Here is a 16,776-nt window from a genome sequence, read left to right as displayed (position 1 = left end):
ATTCTAATTACTGTTGCTCTTTAGGATTTCTGACAAAGCTATAGCCCTTGTCCAAAATTCTTGGATTAAAATGCTGATTATGCTTATTGCAAATAGATATACAATGTGTATAGCATTTTTGCTGCTTTGTTTTTTTCTAAAATCCTACGTTTTTGCAATGCAGTATGTGTGCACAACAATTAGGATTTGAAGCCATAAAAATGTTTTAACTTTCATTGTTATGTGTCAGCAGATACTTAAACCAAATATTTTTTAAAAAATTGTATTTATGTACAGCTAAGTGATTACAGAAAAAGATATATTACATATTTTTTCCATTAAATAAAAGGGTTCCAGCAGCTTTATTATATATCCTTTGAAATATTCCAAGTCTTTGTTTTGCCCTTCTTTGACCACAAGAGGGCACACCTGTAAAAAAATGAACCTCAGAAATCGCGGTGCATATAAAATATTAATGTAAAAATATATCGTGGATTTTCACTACTTCGCGGGTTTTCTGCGGAACTCGCCCACCAGAGACGAAACTTACCTACATGAGATTGTAAATAACACACGATTGGTTGATTGATGGAGAAGTGACCAACCAGAGAGTGCTGCTTTGTATCCCAGAGCCTGATTGGCTCAGTACAGTAGCGCATTATTTACTTTTTGTCTGTGCAGCCTCCTCCCCATCTCTGAGTCTGCTTCTACACTCGGCCATTTCACATGGAGCATCGTTTCATCACGTAGGTTTAGGAATTCAAAACATTTTACAGTAAGTGTAAAGGTACAATACATGTGCAGAACAGTGTGGGAATGGTTATTAAGGGAATGGGAAAGGTTTATGTAGCGCAAAATTGCAGGGCCTTAAAATAGTGTATAAATACTTAAATAAATATAGCATCCCTACTTTGCGGATTTTCATTTATCGCGGGTGATCCTGGAGTGTAACACCCGTGGTAAACGAGGGAACACTATATATAAATCTTGGTAAGTGTCAGAGGTGGGTTCCTCCTGGTTCAGACCAGTTCTCCTGAACCAGTAGCAACCTGCTGGTAACATCACGGAACCAGATCAGTCAGTGGCGGTCCATGGAGGCCACCATCTTTTGTTGGGGGGGAATTTCCCCCAGGTTTTTCTTCTGCGCATGCACAGAAAAATGGACACTTATAGCAAGTGGAAGAGTGTTTGGGATTTTAAGATACCTTCAAATATGTTAAAAATAAGAGACTCAGTTGTTTTATGAAGATAGCAACACTGAACATTGAGAATGTCTGAACAAAAAATGGAGCCCCACATGAGTTAAAGGAGAGGAACGCCATAAGGAACTATAGCCAGTCAATTAGTCTAACTTTCAACATATATGAAGACTCCAGAATATATAAATAGATGAGAAAATAATGTCAAAATTATATAGTGGATCATAAGCCAAATATGGATCAAAAGTGTAATATGGCTGCAAAAGAAAGGCCAATGAAATTTTTAAGCTTATAGATGAATAGCTTTTTGGCTCACATGGAGGCTCTGGGAGTGCGTTTTTGGCTTCCAGAGAGCCTTGGGGGGAGCGGATGGAGGAGGGCAGTTTTACCCTCCCCTGACTCCAAGGAAGCCTCTGGAGCCTGGGAAGGGCAAAACATGAGCCTATTGGGCCCACTATAAGTTGGGAAACAGGCAATTTCCAGCCTCCAGAAGGCCCCTGGGGGGGGGGGAGAGAAGCTGTTTTCATCCTCTCCAGGTATTGAATTATGGATGTGGACACTTGCGCATGTGCGATAGCAAAGATGCACGTTCTTTTGGCACCCGAGGGAAAAAAGGTTCGCCATCACCGTTCTAGCAAATAAACATAATATGAAAATTGTACTTTAGAGTGTATTCTTCTTCTTCATTTCTCTTAAATTAAAAGAAACTAACAAACAAGTAAGCAGGAAATCTGGGCAGCATTGTAGGTGGTGGTGGTATTGGTTACAGGAATATATTCTTAACTAGCCAGCCCCTTGTTTTGTAAAGAGTTATATCATGAAGTTTGTGTCATTGTTAAGCAAGGAGAGAAGTGGCAGTTTGATGTAACAAAATGTCACAACTGTCTGAATCAACTTTGAGCCAGATATATTCAAGGCAAAGAGTATGTGAACAAAATACTGCAATTGTTATTGCAATGGAAAAGTGCCCCGAATTTTCGGCATCATGTAGCTCTCCTTCCAGAATCAGACTGATGTCCCACTGCCACAGATTGGTATCAAATGCTTATTTCGGAAGTAATTAAACCACTATGATAATTATTCTTCCCCATCCCTAGATTGTGCCACTATAGTATAGATATGTCTGGCACATCACCCTCCCTTTCAGTCTATGGAAGTTATATTTATACATTAAATGTGATCTAATTTAATTCTTAATGGAATCTACCTGCCACCCATCTGAAACTGTATGCATTTGTATATTGAAAGGTTACAAACTTTGACTCAAAAGTCCATGACACCATATAGTCCAAATAATGAAAGCCAGTGACATTAAATTAGTTTCAAATGAATATAAATAAGAATATCAAATGTGTTGGTCTTGCATTCACAATTTAAGCTCAAATATAAATATAAATACCTTCAAGTAAAATGATGTAAATTGAAGTATTTAAATGCAAGTGGTTTTCAAAACACCAACATGATTTTTTTTAAAAAAATCAAATTTGATTTTTCAAGGGACTTTGAAAACAATGACACTTATTTTGCTGCAATTTATTTCCCTACTTTAAGGATAAAATTTTAAATTAGGAAATAGAATTAAAAGCAAATTCAAATCAGAAAAAATGTTTTTAACTGTATTTGTGAATCTTGATGATCCCAGAGAAGATTGAGTAGGAAACCCACCCACTATTCAATCAGAAAAGTTCCCATTAGTAACACACAACCACAACAAGCCAATATATTGGCTTTCTTTATATGTAACTTTTGCATAAAGAATATCAAGTACAAAGTGCAGCCTAAACAGAGCATTTATGCCATGCCTATGTAACATTGAATGTTCTTTTCTCATTAGTCACATTAATGAAACTGCTTCCATCAAAAACATGTAGCATCAATCATAGCAGTGTCTTTTCCTTCCTGCTCAGCAGGTATCCCGACTGAACAAAAAAAAATCAAATCCTACGATATACAAAAGTTACTTCATGCTTCTCCCTGAACCCTTTTCAAGTGGGGAAAAAGGTAAAGGGAATATCCAACCCCACAACACCAAGTATTTGAAACTCTGTTTCCTTTATCTCTACCCTCAAACTTCTGCCCCCTAGAATAAGTACTCCTGATGGGTGCACATTTTTCCATACTGGCAGCACTGAGAGGGCAGAATGAAGGAGGTGATAGTTCATGGGTCTATTGAGGTTTGATGCGCTCCTGAAGCAGAGCCCAAGCTTTTTCCACCTGTAAAAACAGACAAAAGAATTACTCAACAAGCCTATCAGAGATGACTCTCCAAAGAAAACCCATTTAATAGATCTAGTAAGATGCTGCTTTACTCATTTGCAGCCATTATGCTTTTTCTTACCATTTTATGTATAATTTCTGGCTCCCACATTGTGCAAAGGACTACATGTGACTGATTCACACGCTGCATATTAGATATTTGGCTTTTTACCCGCAGTATGGCAACCTCTGAATCTACGCCATCTCTCTCCATGATGCGTTTTATGGCCTTGAAAGAAACAGAGACAGAGAAGAGGTAGAGCAGGTGGGTCCCTTTCTTAAAAGATGCCTACTAGAGTGGCCTCCAAGGCATGACTTTTCTCTAGCAGCCCCTGCCTTGTGCTTTCCCTTGATATCCCACAGGCCCACCCTCTTAATCTTTGGGATGGTAAGATTGGAGCCCCACGACTATACAGGTGAATGAGCATAATTGATGAAAGAAATTCCTATTCTTTTTTTTTTATAATATTGCTATTTCTTGTTTGGTTTTCTTACGTCCATTGATATACAGTACAGTGTTTCATCTCCTATTAAAATTGTTCAGAAGTGTAGCTATTGCTGTTCTTATGCTCATAGAATTGTATAGTGTAATTGTGACGAAGATAAAAAGGATCCACCAAATCTCTACCTTGAATCTCCCAACTGGATTCAATAGATGTTTCCACTTTCTAGTGTTAATTTGTATTTAATTGGGTAACTTTGTAGCAGTCTTTCCCAACCTTGGCAGCTTGATGATATCTGGACTTCAACTCTCAGTGCATGATGGCTGGGGAATTCTGGGAGTTGAAGTCCAGATATCATTAAGTTGCCAAGTTTGGGAAACACTGCTTTATAGGGATATTGCGTAATGGCCTTCTCAAATTTCCTAGCGTGTTAAAACCCTTTTTATACCACGTCCATACAGCACACTATTTAAATATTAAACCTTAGGTCATTTTTTGTCTCACTGGAAAATCTTGTGACAGAGAATTCTGAAATATCCTTGAATTTTAATTTTTTTACTATTGTTAGCCTTTGTAAAGAGCTACAATAGAAATACAATTAAATAAATGAAAACTGAACTATGATGTGAAAAATTGCTGTTTTTGAATGCTATTGCCAAATGTAGAATGTCCTCCTCATAATTACATCTGAGGTATATTCTCTTATGTTCTTGTATATACTCTTAGGTATATATACAGTATTTTAAAATTTAATTTTATTTTATTTTGCTAAGGAATCATTACCTTTTACATGATGACAGTTAACTATAGTGATATTTATTTATTTATTTATTTATTTATTTATTCACTCACTCACTCACTCACTCACTCATTCATTCAATTTTTATGCCGCCCTTCTCCTCAGATTCAGGGAGGCTTACAACATGTTAGCAATAGCACTTTTGAACAGAGCCAGCATATTGCCCCCACAATCCGGGTCCTCATTTTACCCACCTTGGAAGGATGGAAGGCTGAGTCAACCTTGAGCCGGTGATGAGATTTGAACCGCTGACCGATAGATCTACAGTCAGATTCAGTGGCTTGCAGTACAGCACTCTCATTTTAATATTAATATTAATTTCTTTAAGTGATACTGCTATGTGAGCTGTTTATATTACTCTTGGTTTCGTATTTTTAAAAATCCTGATTATTTCATCTTTATTGTGATTTATTAATTTTGTGATACAAGTTGTTTGCATTTTTAAAAATCTGGATATACATAAATTATTCCTATCTGTTTATCTATCTTATCTTTCATTGCACAGACTATCACTGAAAGCTGTCACCATTTTCTAGAAAGTATGCCTCAAATATTCATACAAAGAAGACAATGTTTTTGTATGATCATTGTTTAGAATGATTGTGATGGTATATTCACCATTTGCCTGATAACTAACAGCAGAGCATTGGATTCTTTTAAAGCAACTACTGAATAGCTTTATGATGTCTGAAATAAAATCCAAAATACCTGCTGGCTCCAATTTAAATCTAGCTACTTTGCACCACCTACTCTTTCCAACAAACATGACAAACAGAAAGGGAAAGATTTTGATTGCAAGAATTATATAATGCAGAGGTTCTTACCTCCCTTTCAGTAATGATGATAGTCCAGACCTCATGCACCATTACTGACCAGCCTGCTTCCAGCAATACAGCTGCATCCAGTACACACACGGCATTTCCTGCAGACCAGAAATTGGAAGGGTGAACAGAAGGCAGTCTCTATTGAGAGTAGGGGGCTACAGCATGTTTTAATTTCATTTCCAAATAAGTCAGATATCATAGCTCAGTATGAGCAGTTACTGTAATGGTACAGTCAATCCTTCTCTCCTACTGGAAAATAAACAAAGGTACTGGTAATTTATAAACTTATCCAAATGTAAAATTCTGATTTGTTGCTTTCAAACAAGCCACAAAGGCAAAGCAACAAGTCATATTATTCTGCAAATTGCTCTGGAAATCTTTGAGACTGAAGGAGCCAGGGGTTTGAGGAATGACTATATAAATTATAACTGCTGCATCATGGGCTAACTGTAACATAAGTAAACTCAGATAAAAACACATTATTCCCAATGTTAGTATGGAATCAGGTGGCCTGTAAACGAAATGAAATGAATTTATCTGAGTTTTAATATATGCTGCACAGCCTCATGCTGGAACCACATGACAGTCTATCATATAAGCAAAGTCTGCTTAGGTGAGCTCTTTTGGCATGGCTCTTATAGATTACCTGCTCATCTTTCTGGAAAATGAGATGTTGAACCTATATGTAACTTATTAACAAGTCTTGCCAAGATCCCCCAAAGACCTTCTCACCCTGCTTGCCTGCCTCTTCTAGCTTTTCTTTTGCCATTTGAGCCATCACTGGCCACATGATATTATTCAGTTGCTTCATCCGTTCCTGTAAGAGGGAACAAAGAAAGCCAACACAAGAAATTTAAGGGGACCTGCTGCTACTTGTGAAAACAAAACAAAGCAAAACCAAACCCTGGGGATTGCCAGCAGTACCAATCCAAGAGGTATGGTATGCAAATCAGAATTGGGTCAAAACATGCACTAGTATATAGACGGCTATCCCAGCATCACCAGTCCACATTTTTACCAGTCTCAAGACCACTTTGTATTTTAATATACAAGGAGAAGTTCTCCCTGTGTGCACAGTGCTCACACAATACCTTTAACCCACAAATGGAAAAAAAAAACACGGGGGGGGGGGGGGAAACTAACCACCTTGCTGTGAAAGAAGGTGAAAGGGCAGAATTAATGGGATAGAACAGAGAGGCATTCTGATGTCAGTGAATCAAAGGATAAACCAATATGCTGAACTGGAAAGGAAGGAACGCCAATACTGAAATTCAGTTTTTACCCCAAACTGAGGCAGGTTTTTACCTGGTTTCCAAATACTTTGGCTCCCAACAATTGTCTGTTGATGGTTCCATCTTCTTTCAAAATATCTGTAAAGATGAGTTGGATTCGCCAAACACACACCAGAAAGAAATCTTGTGCAGCTTCCCTTTATGTGTGTTAAGAGACCCTCAAAAGTAAAACCCCTCCCAGAATTCACAGGTGAGTTTCTCCATTCCTAATTCTTAACTGGTTTTCACTGCCATTTTTGAAACACAAGATTTGCCAAACTGTGATAATTTCATTCATGATTCAAAACATTGGATAAAAGCACAAAAGGATAATAATGTAACATTTTCCCCCTGGGGGAAAATTAAATAAAGAATACTTCAAAACCTTATGATAGTTCCTGTAACTTTCCCCAATATGATGATATGAGATGAGCAAATGTACAAACGTGTTGAATAACTAAATGAATAAATAAATCCTAGAATTTCAAACTTCTCTAGACAGCAATAGATTTGGAAAGTCCCCCTCTTGAAGGGATGGACAGAACCATTTTAACATATGAATGCATATGAAAATAACCTCTGGTGAATTCTGGAGAAATGCTTACAATGTAAGAACCAGCTACAGTGGTAAGTAATAATGTTATTTTTCCTGGAGCCTAACCTCCAATGTTACCTAACCTGATGTCCTCCAAAAGTGACTGACTCTGCCAAATAATATTTTCACCTAAATTAAATGGTAATTAATTATACATAGTATGTTTCACCTTTAGGTTGCTTGTTACCACAGTTTTTCTCCTTCCATATCTATTTTTCCAATGATGGGCCAAACTACTCTGATAGCAATCATGTTTATAAACTTTGTCCGCTGAGGACAAATGCAATTTGGTAAGAAAACGGGGAGAATTTGGAAAGGGGGAGAATACATTGTTTTAAGTCATTAAAGTGGATTGGCAAAGGATCAGAGAGAGGAAAAAACAAACTGAGGCAGAACCCTTGCTATCCCTTCTCTTGCAGTTTTCTGGATGAACTGAATTAAAATATGGATTCCCCCCAAAGGTTAATCGTACCTGGTCCAAATGCTTTTATCACCTGCTTGTATACAGGACCACCAGGTGTGTAAATGTTGTGCCCCAGTGTATCCATCTCCAAATGGAAGGCACCAAGTCGAGCCAAATGCTTGGCAACAGATGTTTTGCCACTACCAGTTCCACCAGTGAGCCCAATTATGTAAGGGCTGGAAGGAAGTGATGGATTTTTCTGAAGAGAAAAGAAGATTGATTTTATTCATGGAACTGCGTATTCACTTGTGTATGTATTATTACATTACATTGGCTCTTTTCATAGCAGCACTGATCTAATAAACAAACATTCACTACATACAGTCTTGTTACATTTGTGTAGAGCTACAGTCATAGTGCTACACACTGTTCCCTGTAGAGCAGGGGTCTCCAACCTTGGCAACTTTAAGACTTTAAGCAAAGCAGGCTGAGGAATTCTAGGAGTTGGAAGTCCACAAGTCTTAAAGTTTATTTATTTATTTGATTTGTATGCCGCCCCTCTCCGTGGATGAAGTTGCCAAGGTTGGAGACCCCTGCTGTAGAGTGTGCTCTCCATTCAGAGAGCTTGGCCTTTTTCTCTCATGGTCTTTGCTTTCTTGAGTATCACAATGGCTGCTCATAGTGACTTTGCATCCTTCTCCCTACCCCTGCAGTCCTGTGGTGAAGGGAGAACTTCAGCCTCATTCGAATAAGAACCAGCTCTGGACTGTGCTTGCTAATGGTGAAGGCTGCTCTGAAAAATGGGGAGGGGGAAGGGGAGAAAAAGGCGAAGGGACATGGTAGAGAGACCAGAGGGAGGAGAAGAATAGCTATGTTTCTTATACTGGAAAGCCTTACTTAGAAGAAAGTAAAGGGCCAGAGACAACACAGGCAAAAAAATTGCTCACAGTCAAGACTGGGAGGCATGTTCTGCCTGTTCTTTGACCAATCTTTTGTCTCTTAGAAAATCCAGCAACAAAGGTTGCAATCCATACTTATTTAAGAATAATTCCTTTTCAACTCAAAGGGCCTTACTACCAAATACACATAATTGCACCCTCCTACTCCCATACAACCCAAAAGCTAAAACAAACACATTACTTACCTTAGGTGCACACAACAAAGTTCCGAGAAGTCTGAACCTCAAGGTAGAAGAGCTGATTTTTTCTTCTTCATTTTCGGCATGTTTAAGGTCGACAGCCAGACCGATCTTGTGAAGAACCAGTTCAGAAAGGTTCTGTAAGACATTTGTTAGAGACAAGTTACCTTTCCATATTATACCACAGAGTCTGGCAATGAATTTTTGTTATTCTACATTATAGACAATCCTTACTTAATGTCTGGTCACTTAGTGACCATCTGAAATTATGACAGACATTCCCTTCCAAAAGTTACTTATGACCTGGTCTTGGGATTTCTACAGTCATGCCCCTGCCCTGTCACGATTGCATTTTAGGTGCTTGGCAACCCAGTCCGCATTTGTGGTCAGTTGCAGTGTCCCACAATCATATGACAGTAATTTCTGCCATTTTCTGGCATTTACTTTTAATTTCCAGTCCAAAAGTCACCAAAATGTGTTTAATGACCATGTTTATTTTGCAACACCTGCAAAAAAGGTCACAAAATCTAGTAAAAGTATAATGCCACTTAACAATCACCAAGACTGTATTTCTCAACCTAATTATCGGTTGTAAAAAAAAGGACGATTTGTAAAACCGATTTCCCTTTGCATCGAAAATTAATGTCATGTTATAATGTTATAACAGTATATAATAAATATAGTAAACATGCTTATGTTTACCTAACAAACATGTGTAAAAACATCTCAGGTGCTTGCTTGTAACTTTTTAAATTAATCTTTGCTATGCAGAGATCTAGCTGCCAGTGGTTGCTTGAATTGAACGATTTTAAAGAAATAAAAAAGTGGGTTTATGGTTATGGATGATTACAGTAGGGATGGACATTCCTATTAAGCCCTTGGTTAAATGTTAAGGATTGAGAATGTCACCCATACACAAAAAAGCATGCTGAAGAAGTCTGGTCTGATGGGAGTCGGTGGAAGTGAGCCATGCTCTATACTGAAGAAATATTTATCTACCTATTTTATGCTTGGATTGAAATTCTAAATATCACAGTATTAATTACTATTTATGTAATTGCATAAACAGCATAATCTGTGATAAAACAAATAAATATTTGAATATTCTTAAATCCTCTAACTAGCAGTGGAGTCCAAATGAAAAAAAAACACCTTTCGTTAATAAGACAAAGTGAGATTTCACTGTACTATATAATTTTAACTCTTACTAAACAGAATAGAAAGCTGGGATCTCCAAACATCGAGCCAAATTCAAACACTAAACTCTATTTAGCTATCAAAGTTCTGTCTAAACAAAATACTTTTTCCTGCAGGCAGAATAACACAGACTGTGGCAGAAAAATTCCAGAATTTAGGACCAGGGCCCAAGTACCTCTGCTAATGGTGGGGCTGAGGAAGAACTTTGTCCTGAAGACCTAAGTTCTGGCAGTTCCTAGATGGCAGATTTCTTTTTCAGTTTGTACTCATTAGTGGCTAAAATACTTCCACATACTTACATTTTCTGCTCTCCTTTGATTGACAGAAAGACCCCCCTTTAATGTCTCCGCACTGACTACAATGCATTTCAGCTTTGAATCGACGATTGATGGACCAAAGGGATCATGAAGAGGAACAATGTCAAATAGCAGGGAAGGCTTGACATCTACTAGAAAGTCTATCAGTTTATCCAGACGTTGATTCAAAGGTAGAATCAATTCCTTTAATAATTTATCTGTTGATGGAGAAAATAAGAGGACAATGTAGTAAGGCTCAGGTCATGCTTTCTTAATCTCTTGAGGTGATGTCCCAATATGAGAAAAGTTCCTAGTGCTACAAAGTTGTGATTTCCTTATCTTGGAATTAAAAGAATGTCATATTGAGAAAAGGCAATAGATGCTGCATATATAATTGCATGAGTCTGTGATAAGCATAGTTTCCTTACCTCTGGCCTACCAAGCTAGTAAAGTACAAATTGAAGCTAACTTACATTTACTTATTGAATTTAAGAGTTCTCTCATCACAGTTGCTCAGGCTAGAAATCATTTTCTGTATATTTTCCTTAGAAAACAAAAGGCAGTAGATGAAATAGTGAAATTAAGGAAAGGTGCAAGGATAAAAAGCTATATATTGCTGATGTAAACAATGGTTAGCTGTAGTACATATTCTTATAAATTTAATTATTTGACTTGCTATTTCTTATACCTTTTCTAAAGTTTGTATATATTGCTTATTTTAGAAAAGCAAAGTATGTATGTATATCCGTCCGTCCATCCATCCATCTACACACAGATGGTGCGGCAGATGGCGGCACTGCGTGGATCAGCCGATTCTCCACACAACTTTAACAAAATATTTGGCTGAATCCCACCTCTGCGTTGCTGCCTGAACCTAGGAACACTGGAGACTACGCCACCGATTGGTGGTTAGATCAGCCTCCCAGAATATCACCAATCAGCTGCTGCCTGTTGCCATTGCTGCCGCATCAACTCCCTCCCCCCTCCTCCCAAATGTGGCTGATGCAACATTTGATGTATAAGACACATCAAAGACCACTTTTTTTTGGTGTTTGTATGTGTGTGAATATGTCCTATACTCCAAAAAATATAGTAAATGCATACATCTAAGGACTGAAAAAAAGATGTTTTATCATTGATAAAAAGCTGTACAAGGCTTACCTTATGTAGCTCCTCAAAATATAAAGACAGATCCATTTAAATTAATTTCCACTAACAAACTAGATGTTAGATCTGGTATCATACTCAATAAACAAGGCAAACTGTCATATTGGGGCACACCACATTTCTAAGTTCTGCAAATATACTTAGGTAATACTTTCAATAAAAAAAGAAAATTATATGAAATTCTAAATATTAGCAACACATAAATAACAACACACAAGTAACAACTTGTCCTCTACGTTGTCAATCCTGGTTTCAGTTACAGCATTCAATCATTGTGTTCAAAAAAAATCTGGACTATGTTCCCCAAATATTTCTAACTTCTCTAAATGGTTTTGCAGGAAAAAGGCACCCACTTTCCAAAAGTTCTTTGTCACAGACACCAATGAGGAGCCGATTTTCTGCCAGCAGGCAGCTCACACTCAGAAGAATCTTGTGACCATTGTGAAGTCTATCAAAAGTGCCGCCCACAACTACATCAGAGTAACTTTGAAATGGCTTGTTTGATTTCTCAGTCTTGTCGTGGGGTAATTCTTCATTATCATCTTGCAATTCATAGTCAGGATACAGTAGAACAGACCTCAATTTAGAGCAACAGCTATAACAACTAATGGCATAACGTTCTAGACGTTGTTTGATAGGATTTGATTGCATTCCATCCGCACTTTGGTAGTCTGTAAGTACCACCTCAGGCGGCTGGGAAAGGTTTTGTACGAATCTTAGAGCGGGAGGGTTAGCTCCTTGATTGAGAAGGTTGGTGAGCAATACACGGACATCAAGGGGGTGATGGATGTCAGCATCAGTGTACAGCTTGGTGATAAGGTCATATACTTCAGCCGTGGCAGGAACATAGGCAAAGCGGGGCTGGGTAGCCCCCGACAAGTTGAGTCCTGGCTGCAGTTGAACATAGAGGGTTTCTTGTACCAACCGGGCAGCTGAAGCAAGAATGGGCACCAAGCGTAGAGAAAGTGCCGACAGTGGGGATGTCAGAACAAGTAAACCAGAACGGAAAACCGACATGCTGTCCAGGAGGACCGTTCAGAAGGACACATGCAAAAAACAAAACAAAAAAAAAGGCAAGATAAGTCAAAGGGCTTCAACCTATAGGAAAATAATGATCAAAGTTTTTATGTACAGGTGAAACTTGAAAAATTAGAATATTGTGCAAAAGTTCAGTTATTTCAGTAACGCAACTTAAAAGGTGAAACGTAATATAGGAGAGAGACTCTATATATGCAAGACAAGATAGTTCAAGCCATGATTTGTCATACAAATCCAATAAATAAATAATTGTGATGATTATGGGGTACAGCTCATGAAAACCTTGAATTCTGAAATTCAGAAAATTAAAATACAGTATTATATGCGATCAATAAAACAAGGATTGTACATAGGACAATATCAGACCTCTGAAAATTCTAAGCATGCATATGTACTCAGTACTTGGTTTGGTGCCCTTTTGCAGCAATTATTGCCTCAAGGCGGCATGGAATGGAAGCTATCAGGCTGTGGCACTGCTCAGGTGTTATGGAAGACCAGGATGCTTCAATAGCGGCCTTCAGCTCTTCTGTATTGTTGGTCTCATGTCTCTCATCTTATTCTTGGCAATACCCCATAGATTCTCTATGGGGTTCAGGTCAAACTACTTTGCTGGCCAATCAAGGACAGTAATCCCATGATCATTGAACTAGGTTTTGGTGCTTTGGTAGTGTGGACAGGTGCCAAGTCCTGATGGAAAATTGAAGTCACCATCCCCCTAAATGAAGCACAGTGGACCAAGAGATGGCATGGCTCCCCAAATCAACAGAGACAGTGGAAACTTCATACAGGACTTCAAGCATCTTGCAGTGCGTGCCTCTCCATTCTTCTCCCATACTCAAATGGTTTCCAAATGAGATGCAAAAATTTCCACAGCCTGCGTTGATTTGGGAAGCCATGTCATCTGCTGGTGTTGGTCCATGGGGCATTGCCATGAGAAAGATGAGAGACATGGAAGTGAACCATTGCAGAAGAGCTAAAGGCCACTATTGAAGCATTCTGGTCTTCCATAATACCTCAGCAGTGCCACAGGTTGATAGCTTCCATAGCTGCAGCATTGAGGCAGTAATTACTGACCAAACCAAGTACTGAGTACATATGCATGCTTATCCTTTACTGTCTGATATTGTTCTATGCACAATCCTTGTAATATGCACAATGCATGTAATACATGCACAATGCATGTAATATTCTAATTTTCTGAAATGGTGGATTTGTGGTTTTCATGAGCTGTACCTCATAATCATCACAATTATGACAAATCATGGCTTGAACTATCTTGCCTTGTATGTAATGAGTTTCTCTCATATATTATGTTTCACCTTTTAAGTTGCATTACTGAAATAAATGAACTTTTGCATTATATTATATTTTTTCAAGTTTCATCTGTATTAGCACCTAGTTTAAAATGACAAACCCCATTGTAAACTCCAGATTATCTCCCTGAAATTAAAATCCACATATTGTCAATTAGATCACCACATGATCTTTTAGTTCAATAACTCCCCTCTTCTTCTTGATACTTTTTTTCCTTTAATTGTATACAAAAGTTAAAAATATTAAATGGCTACAGCATAAATATCAATACAACTGGCTATTCAAATATAATAAAGTGGAATATTCTCCATTAGTATAGCTAATGTTCTATGGCAATGACTTCCAAGTTGATATATATCATGAAGGTTTATAATTTAATTTTGCATATACAGTAGTCTATATTTTCATTAACATTTCTTGGGGGGAAAATAGACTTCAACACTTTTGAAGATAACAAAATCTACTTTGGATTTCCAAATGTAAACATGTACTTATAGTAATAAAATTAATACTGCATATGAATTATATTTTTACTTTTTTATATTTCTATGTTTGTTTCTATTTTAACTTCGTGTCCTGTAAAAAAAACACTCTAATATTCTGTTCCCGGGTCTGTTTGACCCAGACTGCAAATTGTTCATTTTAGGTACTTATATTTGGTCTTTTTAAAAGCTTTTTTCACTTGGAATCAAGTTTGAATATTTCTGCACACAATGAAAAGAAAATTGAAATGGAAAAATTAATGCTTATTGGTTTATTTTGCTCATAAAATGCGCCCCCCCTTTTGTGAATTATTTTTCAATTTATATAGTTTTGCCTGCAAAATGCGTTCTATTTTACTAAAGTTGGTGTGGGATCGGTAGCTTGAACATTTCTGAACATAATGATATGAAAATTGAACTGAAAAAAATGATGCTTTTTTGTTTATTTTGCTCATAAATGCCCCTCCCCCAGCTGTATTCAATTATTTCAATTTATATAAAAATTATGCTGTTAATTTCAAAATTACATACTTGTTTTTAGTAAAATGGATTTCTTTCATAAAATTAGTTCTCTGGCTATCATGTGCTTGTTTTTCCAAAGGATATTCCAAATATTTTTAGCCAAATCTATATAAAAAGTGAAAATAATGGCACACAGCAAGGCCGAGGGGGTGTGAGCAAAATAAATAAACATCATTTTTTTCAGGTACAGTAATTTATATTTTTTCTATGATCAGGAATGTTCAATTTAGTATATCAAAACTTTTTGGAGGAAATTCCTTGGAGATTTGTAGCCTAATAAAACCATAAACTGACACAAAATGCTTAAAAAACAGAGTTCTTTTTTTATCAAAATACACCAATAAGGATTGATTTTTTCAGTTCCATTTTCATATCATTATGTTCAGAAATGTTCAAACTATAAATTCAATGCAAAATGTTTTCAAAATACAATACTGTAGTTGCAACTGGCAGGCTAAAAAAATCTAAATTGAAAATGATTGCACACGACCTGGATGGGAGGCCTTATTTCTGATTAAAACAAACCATTTAGCATATTTTTTTCCAGTTCATTTACATTTTTCTTACGTTCAGATATGTTCAAACTACCAATTCCACAGCAACTTTAGTAAAATTGAACGCATTGTGCAGGCTAAAATATCTATAAATTGAAAAAAAAGTTGCCAATTTTTCTCCTCACATTCAGAAAAAACAGCTGACCCCAATTTACTCAAAAGATTGTTATAATGTAGGAGAATGCAGCTTCGAACCAGCGTTTTAAATTTTTATTTGTTTATATCCTACTCTCGTTTTAAAAAATAACTGAAGGCTTAAAACAACACACCTTCCTACTCCGTTCTCCCCTTTTCAAAGTGCAACAAAAGCCTCCAGGTTCGTTGGGAAAGAAGTGGGAGAATAAGCCACCTTTTTGCCGACCTCCCGTTAGGAAACCTGCGACAAACTGCCCATTAAGCCAGGTCCCGTCGCTGGGAAAGAAGACGAGAAATGATGGGGTTCCTCACTCCCGTTGCCACGCAACAACCACCACCCAGCCGAAAGACCGAGAGCGTATCCCCCCCCCGCCACCCTCCAAGTGGCAGCACCCACTCCCACCCAAAAAAAACGGCGTCTGCCCGTTTACTCACCTGATAGGCAACCTCAGCGTAGTGGAAACGCGACCCGGAAGTGTCTCTGAACAAGCTGGAAGCGATTCTAGAAATGTTTATATAGCCTGTGTGGGAAATTAAACCGGGGGAGGGGGGGAGTTTATGCACTCCCCAGCCAGCTTTGAAGTCAGCCAGGCTTAAAGTTAAGCCTTAAAAGCAATATTTATCACACTTCTCTATTCAGAATAATGTTGTGTGTGCCATATTTCATATATTTTTTAGAAGGTGTGATACTATGACGTTTTGCATCTTATTTTTAGTTATGGCAGATACTATGGATGCTTATTACAGTACCTACATAAAAATGATTTATTTCCAGCTTTGCCTCATTATTCAAACAATTTGGGAGCCTTCCTTTAGAAAGCTTGCATGCCTTTGGAAGCTTTTAGCCAATAAACAGGTGCTAAAGTTGCCCCAGAGTTCTCAATTATTGAAGCAAATTTACATAGGTTGTAGAGGAAAACAGAAAGCAATACTCGTCCAAAAATCATTTTAAAAAGCACTCTAAATTACAAGACTGTATTAAAATAGGAAACTACCTATTAAAGAAGAGACTTAAACAATGTATATTCTAATTACTGTTGCTCTTTAGGATTTCTGACAAAGCTGTAGCCCTTGTCCAAAAGTCTTTTGCAATGCAGTATGTGTGCACAGCAATTAGGATTTGAAGCCATAAAAATGCTTTAACTTTCATTGTGTGTCAGCAGA

At 37.4% G+C, this 16,776-nt stretch overlaps 1 protein-coding gene across 3 annotated transcripts; it reads right to left on the bottom strand.

The window, feature by feature from the left end:
- Nucleotides 1-2,897: 2,897 nt before the first annotated feature.
- Nucleotides 2,898-16,116, bottom strand: LOC139154368 (bifunctional coenzyme A synthase-like). Of its 3 annotated transcripts, XM_070728879.1 has the most exons (11): nt 16,048-16,105; nt 15,747-15,888; nt 11,921-12,585; nt 10,404-10,618; nt 8,914-9,045; nt 7,839-8,028; nt 6,806-6,870; nt 6,233-6,317; nt 5,501-5,598; nt 3,517-3,663; nt 2,898-3,392 (listed from the first exon to the last, which is right to left on the bottom strand). In XM_070728879.1, exons 3-11 carry the CDS (start codon nt 12,582-12,584, stop codon nt 3,345-3,347), a joined length of 1,644 nt encoding a protein of 547 aa, XP_070584980.1. In that variant the 5' UTR covers nt 12,585; nt 15,747-15,888; nt 16,048-16,105; the 3' UTR covers nt 2,898-3,344. The 3 variants fall into 3 exon arrangements, with proteins under 3 accessions (XP_070584980.1, XP_070584978.1, XP_070584979.1); XM_070728877.1 differs by lacking the exon at nt 15,747-15,888 and having other exon boundaries at nt 16,048-16,116; XM_070728878.1 differs by lacking the exon at nt 16,048-16,105 and having other exon boundaries at nt 15,747-16,037.
- Between the last annotated feature and the right edge of the window lie 660 nt (nt 16,117-16,776).

Source organism: Erythrolamprus reginae, chromosome Z (genome assembly GCF_031021105.1).
Source record: "Erythrolamprus reginae isolate rEryReg1 chromosome Z, rEryReg1.hap1, whole genome shotgun sequence".
Taxonomy (NCBI): Eukaryota; Metazoa; Chordata; class Lepidosauria; order Squamata; family Dipsadidae; genus Erythrolamprus; species Erythrolamprus reginae.
This window is presented reverse-complemented; position numbering and strand designations above follow the sequence as displayed.